The following is a 9,672-nucleotide window of genomic DNA, read 5'->3' as shown; positions in this document are numbered from 1 at the left end:
CTCGTGATTTTGAGCTTCATCAAAATATGAACTTGCATATGCAGTAGTTATTTTTTCACATGTGAACGAATACAGTAGTTAGGATATGCAGTAGTTTTATTGTTCAGGGAAGTTATTTGTAATATAAAAAATTAACTTCCCTGCTGTAATTAAGAGAATTTTCTTTTTTCGAGAATAGATACCAAAAACTGTCTGTGCAACATATATTAAAAGAAAAAAAATATTACTTCACTAAAAAGGACTTAAAAAAAACCACTGATAAAAACCTAAAACATGCCTATTTTCGCCAACTACCCTATCTTCTCCAAAGGACTCTACAACTTCTCACACCAATTTCATTTCCTCTCCCCAATGTCCGATCAACCTCCAATATCAACGGCAATATATGAATCCAAGGTTTTCTTGATTCTAGCTTTGTCTACAATACCTTAATTTCTCTTAGGAAATAATGTTGTTCTCAATCCGCAATCTCATATCTGCCGAAAGACTCCACAAAATTTCCACCATAATCTAAAACTTCTCACAGCAAAATCAGTTTGTACGGCACTTTGACATGGAAGAACAGAAGAAACTTGCAAGAAAAAATAGAATATGCGTAAGGAACCAGAAACGGCCTAAATATCCCCCGGATAATAATGGTATGAACTTTTATAATTATTTACTGATTTTCAATACAAAGTCATATACTATTCTGCTTAAATTAATGAATACTTAAAAAGGATCATGACAAACGACAAAATAAAAATATTTATTTTATTTGTCCCTTTACTATAGTATGTGCTCTGTTATTTTCTTTGCGGTAAATTATATTTCTCTTCTTCTAACCTGATTTGTCTTTCTACCTGTCCGTTTATTCTGCCATAAACTTTTTATCACGTCCTTAAGTTTTTTTAACTATTCAACGTTGTGCCATTTATTTGTATATATTCTATTAAATTCATGTCCTTATCGTACGTAGCTTCCTATAGAATAAACAACCTGAACATCTAGAGGGTGATCCTGCCATGCTCGAATGAAGATTTGTTGTATAATTTGTGCTTATATGTACTGTAGTATTTTATAGGGCAACTTTGATTATTATAATAAGTGCCGAGTAAAGATCAGAAAACTTTATTATATTAAGTGCCTAGGATAATTTTATTATAATAACTGCCAAAAATATTTGTCGATTCCTTATACACTTCACTTATTTTCGTGGTATGGAATGTGATGTTTCAGTCTTAAATAGAAAGATTTATAACTTTAATTATGTTTTAGCTTCTTAGAAGGATTATCGTCGGTTTGAACAAAAATTGTTTATTTAAATTTTATATTCTCATTCGAGCTCTTCTTCAGTCTGATTATTCTGGTAATAAGTTTACATTAAAATACTTTTATATCATGCGTAGTTTTACATTTCTTTCAACAATTAGATGCAACTTTGTTGTCTTACTAAGTTGTTTGATTCTGGGTTTGTCAATTTCAAAGCTGCATTCGTTGATATGAATTTTATAGCATTTGTATTTTTTAAGTTATCCTCATGATAAGTTGTGTAGGTGTGTCATCTTTAGCTTTTTGATCGCACGAGTTAGTTGAAAGTAGACAAAATCAACATTTCAAATCAGCTAACGTAGAAGTGAATTTATATTAAAACACGTCATAACATGACATCCCTTAATGGTTTGATAGTTTCCATAACTTTGTTAATTTCTAATTGTTAGTAACTAATTTTTACTTTTATGGTTTACAGGCTTTATTAATCATACTACTATCAGAGAGAATGCTTTTGAAAAGGGAAAAACAAAACAACCATTAATGAACATAACAAATCGTCAAAATTCCACTCCATTATGCAGTGCAGACATAAAGAATTGTGGACACGTTTCATCGTCTAATTCTCAAGCACTATATCCAAATACAATGGCAGACCAAAATTTGCTATGTGGTTTGTCGACTTCAAATTTGCAAACAAATCGTCTTATGCCAGATTTAAATGTGCTACCATTATTGCAAGGTAAATATTTCAGTGAACTTTATGTAAAAACATGAGTCTTTCATAAATTCCAACTACATATTTATTATTACTTATTATTAATTTGAGGATGTAAAAGTTTCTGACGGTGCATCGTCTCTCCATATAAAATATGAGATTGTAATTTATATATTTATACATCCTAAAACCAATTCACAAGACACCAAAAACTCATCAATAAAACAGCATGTGCTACTATTTTTCATTAGATGAACAAATATAAAATGCCCTGTTATATTTCGAAGTTATTAAGATAAACTATATTTCATTTGGATCATATTAACTTGAATTATGTTAGTCCTCTTTAGAAGTAATATCATTTTGAAAAATTAATTATTTATCTAAATGGTATTCACATTCAAACTCTTCTGAAAAACTGAACATTAAGAAATATAAACATTTATAAATTCTTGTCATTATCGTGTGTAGCTTCGTATAGAATAAACAAGACGAGCATTTAGAGGCTAATCTTCCCATGCTCAAACCTAATTGTGATGTATAATTATTTATATGCATACATGTACAGTAATTTAGAGGGTAATGTAAGAGTTTGATTAATAGCTTGATAGTTTCACATATTTTTCTGTCTTCTAAAAGCTAACTAATATTTCATTTTTATGGTTTGTACACTTTGTTGATCCTAATACTATTCCAGGGAGTGCTTTTGAGAAAGGGGAAATGAAACAACCATTAACGGACAAAACAAATCCTCAAAATTCCACCCGACTTTTCAGTACACCCATAAAGAATTGTGGACATGTTTTATCGTCTCGGTGTCAAGGACAATATCCAAATTCAATGGCAGAACAAAATTGGCGATATGGTTTGTCTAATTCAAATGTACAGACAAAGCATCTTCTACCGGATTTAAATGAACCACCATTATTGCAAGGTAAATATTTGAGTTAACCTTTTTTATATGACATGAGTCATTCATAAATATTAACTAAATATTTATTATTACTTATTATTAATTTGATGATGTAAAACTTTGTGACGGTGTACCAGCTCTCCACATAAAATATGAAATTGTAAAGTTATATACTTAAACCTCTAGAGCTTACTAACTGGCCAGCTAAAGCCCTTTTAATTTATTTTTAGTTCAAGCTTTAGTTGCTAACTTTTTTTTTGTGGGATTATTAGAATTTATGTGTGATTCGACCAAATCTGGAATGAAAAAAACCTATGGCAAATAACGGTCGTTTTGTTCGTTTGTGATTATGTTATGCTAATGCATTAATACTTCTATCCAAAACAATTTCTCCTAAGCCCACCTTACTACCATGTATTTATGTGTTTTTCTAATATAATTTATTAGAAATGTCCTACATCTAAGTCGTCGAAATGTCATAGGCTAAAGGAAAATAGTGCAGCGCCTTTGTAATGTTTGTTTCTGAATATATTACTGCATATATGGTAAGCATTACTGCCGTTCTCCTATTTTGATACAAGTGTCTTATGCAAATTTGCTTTAACACTATAATAAAAGTGAAAAATTAATTAACTTTAACTATAAATATCCTTCCTCATTGACATTTGAAGTAATTGTATATTCATGTGAAATGGCTAGATGTTGATATTCAACATATGATTTACAGTTGTGTGCTTTTTAGTATAATCCAGCAAAATCATGACTTTTTAGCATTTTAAAAGTTAAACTTTTATTTGTTGCCTTTTTTTTTTCCTTCTGTTTATTTTCTTAAGTGGAGGACGTTTGTTAAAATTTTATTACTAGGGTTCTGTATATATTTTATTTTTGTGCTTTTACTTTTGAACAATTCACTATGTTAAATGGACCCCTATTATTTCAAGGTAAGTATTCCAATAAACTTATAATTTTGTTTGAGAAATATGAATTATAAATTCTGCTAACTATTAATGTTTAAAATTTCTTTTCAGAATTTGAGGATGTCAATATTGATGGTGATATGCCAGGTATGCTATTAGAAAAATACCACAACTAACAGTCATACATACAACTTTATTAATATTTTATTTTATGTATCAAGGCGATAAGCGATCAAGCTTACAAGATCATGATGAAAATGAAGATGAAGATGTGTTTGAAGGTATGTTGATAGAAACCTAATAATGATCGATTATGCGAAAATGTATTAACAATTCAAATTATTGACTTCTTAATTTTTTTTATTTTATTATTACTATTATTTGTAGAAGATGAAGTCGAAAGCTGGACAATTTTCAATGAAGGTAAGTATGATTGTTATTAAATTTACATATACAACATAATTCAATTTTATGTATCATAAGTATTGTGAGTTTAACCCTTTATTTTACTCTCACTATTCTAGATTACTGGGATATAGGCGATGCTACTTATGAATGTGAATATTGTGGGGCATATTTTTGGTACGAGAAAAGAATTAACAAGAAGTACAAGAATAGAAAACCAGTATTTAGTTTGTGCTGCAATCGTGGAAAGATCAAGCTACCAAATCCAAAAGAGCCGCCTTCAATATTAAAGGAATTATTATTTGGATCAGGTTAGTGTATAATTTTATTTGAATAAAATAAAACAACACGAGAATTTATACGTACATCTTCTTTAACAAACTCTAATTTTATGAAGGTGCAAAAAGTAAACATTTCAGAGAGAATATACGGGCATACAATTCTATGTTCTCATTTACATCAATGGGAGGAAAGGTTGATGTCTCTGTCAACCAAACAAAGGGACCAAGAACATTCAGATTATCTGGGCAAAACTATCACCAAATTGGAAGCTTATTACCTCCACAGGGATCTACTCCAAAATTTGCACAATTGTATATCTATGACACAGAAAATGAAGTAGAAAATAAAATTCATGCTATCAGGTTAGTATTGATCAATTGCTTAATAATAATACTTTAATAATAAATTTTATAAAAAAAAAAATTTTAGTTGAATTTAATATTTTATTCTTACAGTTATTGTGAAAGTAACAATCAGCTTCATGCTGAAATTGTTACTGATTTGAAGCAAATGCTTGATGACCACAATGTTCTTGCAAAGTCATTTAGAATGGTAAGAGATCGATTTCAAGAAGATCGAAGCACAAATGTTAGATAAGATTGATAGGGAAAAGAGGCTCTGATGGAAGAAGATACAACTTACCGACAGTTTCAGAGGTAGCTGCTTTGGTGGTCGGTGATTTTTAACAAATAAGGTCTGACAGAGATATTATTGTTGAAAGCCAGTCAGGACAACTACAAAGGATAAATGAATTAAATGCTGCATACTTAGGTTTTCAATATCCGTTACTATTTCCATATGGTGAAGACGGATACCGAGAAGATATTCCTTTAAATGAAAGTGATGATTCTACTGGCGCAAGGAAATGTGTTAGCACGCGTGAATACTTATCATACAAAATTCAAGAAAGGAAGTCTGAAGTCCCAACAATTGTTTCATCTAAAAGATTATTTCAGCAATTCATGGTAGATGGATATACAATGATGGAATCATCTCGATTAAGGTTTATTAGGCTTCATCAAAAACAATTGAGAGCACATTTTTATAAAGGGTTACAAGATGCTGTTTTACATGGGGATATACAACCTTCTTCTCAAGGACAAAGAGTTATACTCTCTTCCAGCTTTACGGGAGGTGCACGTTACATGTTGCAGATTTATCAAGATGCCATGGCAATTTGCAAATGGGCGGGGTACCCTGATCTGTTTATCACTTTTACTTGCAACCCAAAATGGCCAGAGATTACTAGATTTGTGGATAGTAGGGGATTATCTCCAGAAGATCGTCCCGACATTTTAACAAGGGTTTTTAAAATCAAGCTGGATCGCATACGCGACAATAAAATTTTTGGAGAAGTAAAAGCAGGTATAATTTTAATGTTTGCACATTAAAATTATTATGTTTGCACATTAACGTTATCATATGCTAATATTAAAAATAACTAACATATAAGCTTAATAATCTAATTACATCTTTATTGTTCAGTGATTTATACAGTTGAATTCCAAAAGCGAGGTTTGCCTCATGCACACATCTTGCTTTTTCTTATGAATAAATACCCAAATATCGGAGATATTGATGGAATAATTTCAGCAGAATTACCAGATAAAAAAGTAGATCCTTCTTATTATAATGTTGTTACAAATTTCATGATGCATGGTCCTTGTGGTACTGCTAGAAAATCATCTCCGTGCATGAAAAATGGTAGATGCACAAAGCACTTTCCAAAAAAATTTGTGTCATCAACCACAATTGATGAAGATGGGTATCCAATTTATAGAAGAAGGGATGATGGTAGAACTGCAAAGAGAGTAGGTATTGAGTTGGATAATAGGTATGTTGTACCACACAATAGATTTTTATTAATGAAGTATGGTGCACATATTAACGTGGAGTGGTGTAATCAATCACGATCCATTAAATACTTATTTAAGTATGTAAATAAAGGTAATGATCGTGTCACCGCAGCTTTTTCTCAAAGTGTAAATAATGAAGAATCGGGGGTCGTTGATGAAATAAATATGTATTGTGATTGCCGATACATATCACCTTGTGAAGCTGATTGGAGAATTTTTAAATTCTCAATACACCATAGAGAACCACCGGTAGAAAGGCTATCTTTTCACCTACCAAATAATCAGACGGTCATATTTTCGGATGATGATCCAATTGATGTTGTTGTCAATAGACCAACCGTAAAGGAATCTATGTTTTTAAGCTGGTTTGAAGCTAATAAAATATTTCTTGAAGCAAGAGAATTGACTTATGCAGAATTCCCTCTAAAGTTTGTGTGGAAACAAAACTTAAAAAGATGGGAAAAAAGAAGAACATCTGCATTTTCTATTGGGAGAATATTCTTTGTCCCACCTGGCTCTGGCGAGCAATATTACCTTAGATTATTGTTGAATGTCATTAAAGGTCCAAAGAGTTATGACGATTTAAAAAAAATTAACGGGGTTGATCATGAGACTTTTAGAGATGCATGTTATGCATTGGGTTTGTTAGATGATGACAAGGAATACGTGGATGCTATAATGGAAGCAAGTAATTGGGGAACGACATCATATCTTAGGCAATTATTTGCTATGCTCCTTTTATCAAATTCAATGTCACGTCCAAAAATTGTTTGGCAAGCAACATGGCATTTACTATCAGAAGATATCCTTCATGAAGAAAGAAGAATGTTGGATCACCCAGGTATTTTTTTTTAATGCTTACATTTTCGATTTATGATATGATACTTATGAAGGATGGCCGATTTGCGTAACTTTATTAATTAATTTTCTTTTTACTTACTGCATTCGTATTAATCCAATTGTTCATTATCTTCTTTTTTTGTTTTTCAACTTCATACAAAATTCACTCAACAACTTAATGTTTGTTAAACAATATTTTGTTATGTTGTCTTTTAAAATATTGTTCTGTTTAGATGATTGGAATAATATTGGTACTAAATAATGCACTTTTCAGAAATAAATACTAATTCAAAATTAATGCATTGTGTTTAATGCCCTAAACCTTCGGGAAAGCCTATAATCGTTCTTATGCATTCTCTACTTTAATTGAAAATACTTCGATTAACTTTTTATTAATGTAAAAACTTATTTTTTAAAACAAAATACGAATAATAAATTGCATATTCACATTATTAACAATTTTAGAAAATAAAATCGAGCACATTGTTTTTACAATATTATTACTTCAAATTCTATGTATGTTAAACGTACTTTAAATTAATGTAAACTACTATTGACCACTATAGTTTTTCGTTAATCTTATTATTTATTTCATGAGGCTAAATTAAACTTTACAAACTAATTGTATTTAATTATTTTATATTTTCATGTTATTTCAGAAGCTGACCTAACAGATGAAGAATTGAAAAATCGCTGTTTGGAAAAGCTTGAAATTTTTTTGAAAGGTTGTGGAAGAAGTTTTCAGGATTTTCCAACAATGCCAAGGCCCGTTTATAATACGGACGAAATTGACAACAGTAACAGATTAATACGGGATGAATTGCGTTATAATAAACGTGCTTTGGCAGATGAACATCAACAATTAGTAAAGAATTTGACACATGAGCAAAAGTCAGTTTATGAAAAAATAATAAGAGATGTGAATGAAGACAAAGGTAAATTTTTCATTTTATATGGTTTTGGAGGAACAGGCAAGACTTTTATTTGGAGAACTCTATCTTCTGCCTTAAGATCTAGAGGAGATATTGTGTTAACTGTTGCATCTAGCGGGATTGCATCTTTGTTGCTACCAGGTGGTCGAACAGCTCATTCAAGATTTGTGATTCCTCTAAATGTAACTGAAGATTCAACATGTAATATCAAGCAAGGTACTCCTTTAGCAAATTTAATTATTAAGGCAAAGTTGATTATTTGGGATGAGGCACCCATGATGCATAGATATTGTTTTGAAGCTCTTGATAAAACTTTAAGAGATATTCTTAGGTTTAAAGATGCATCCAATTTACACCGACCATTTGGAGGTAAAACAATTGTTCTTGGTGGTGACTTCAGACAAATATTACCAGTCATTCCAAAAGGTAGTAGACAAGATGTTGTTAATGCTTCTCTCAATTCTTCTTATTTGTGGCCTCACTGTCAACTCTTAAAGNCAATCGAGCTAAGGATGGTCAGACGTGAACTAGTGGAAGTAATGAAACATGGTAATTGCAAGCGTGAAGGAGTTCTCTTCTTTATTGGGGTGTTATTGTCCTAATTGGACGTATTAAGTTTGTTGATGTTATTATCTGCTACAATTCGTCGTATGGCGGGATATTATGAATACTATCGAAGATGCAACCGTCATATATCGCGGGATGCGGTGGTTTAGGATTTAATCAGTGTTTCAAATGTTGACGGTTCGATAAAGATGACCTTCAGATGGGGTTTTAGTCAGTAGCGATTTGTGGATTCAGGTGCTATGAAGATAAATTTTATTAAGACAACGACTGAGCAACAAAAGATGAGGAGGACATATGGGAAGTGTCAGGCAGAGTTTTAAAACTTCTAAAAGGCCAGGCTTAGGGAGCGCAGGCCGAACAGTTGGTTAAAGGAGTGAGTTTGCCCAAAGTGGGAGAGTGGCGGGGCTGTATAGGGCCTAGTAGTAGGATGACTACGCACCTAAGGATAGTTTGGAAGGATCTGGGATTTTAGCGACAGGCAATGGAAGTCGGTAGATTAATTTGAAGCATGGTGTTGTTATACGGCAGGAGATTGGATGTGGCGGAAAGGAGATGCATAAAGTGAAGAAAGGCGTAGCATGACTTTGAAGTGAAGGGATGTTGTCGCACAATTAATGGATGTCCACGAGGGGTGAATGGACTCGTGCAGCTGGAGAGTGAGCTCAGACTCAGGATGGGTTATTGATGTCGTAGTGATGGTACCCTATGCAGCAGCGTTGGAAGATGCCGGGGAGTGATTTCGACAGGTGGGGTATTCCGGTGAGGAGGTTAGCAGTCGCGTGGTTGGCGAGGCTTCTGCGGAGAGTTCTACTGGATATAAAGCAAATGGAATTATTGTGTGAATGGTGTTAATGATTTAGAGTATCAAATTGAGTTTCTACGGTAAGATACCGAGAATGCCAGGGATTGTCGGTGCGAAGGTGGATGATGATTCAGAATATGAAAAATGGGGATTTACATGAGAACTCCGAGAATTTGCGGCGGATGATTG

The 9,672-nt window shown here is 32.3% G+C and overlaps 1 protein-coding gene across 1 annotated transcript; it reads left to right on the top strand.

Annotated features, from left to right (window-relative positions):
• Positions 1-553: 553 nt before the first annotated feature.
• On the top strand, positions 554-8,716 carry LOC109208672. The gene is made up of 12 exons (XM_019371813.1): positions 554-638; positions 1,730-1,993; positions 2,667-2,903; positions 3,911-3,946; positions 4,021-4,080; positions 4,187-4,222; positions 4,324-4,515; positions 4,602-4,848; positions 4,942-5,038; positions 5,212-5,851; positions 5,972-7,183; positions 7,842-8,716. The coding sequence occupies exons 1-12, from the start codon at positions 554-556 to the stop codon at positions 8,714-8,716; spliced, it is 3,981 nt and encodes a 1,326-aa protein (XP_019227358.1).
• Positions 8,717-9,672: the final 956 nt, after the last annotated feature.

Source organism: Nicotiana attenuata, unplaced genomic scaffold (assembly GCF_001879085.1).
Source record: "Nicotiana attenuata strain UT unplaced genomic scaffold, NIATTr2, whole genome shotgun sequence".
Classification (NCBI taxonomy): Eukaryota; Viridiplantae; Streptophyta; class Magnoliopsida; order Solanales; family Solanaceae; genus Nicotiana; species Nicotiana attenuata.
Note: the sequence above shows the minus strand (reverse complement) of the source record. Positions and strands in the feature narration are given on the sequence as shown.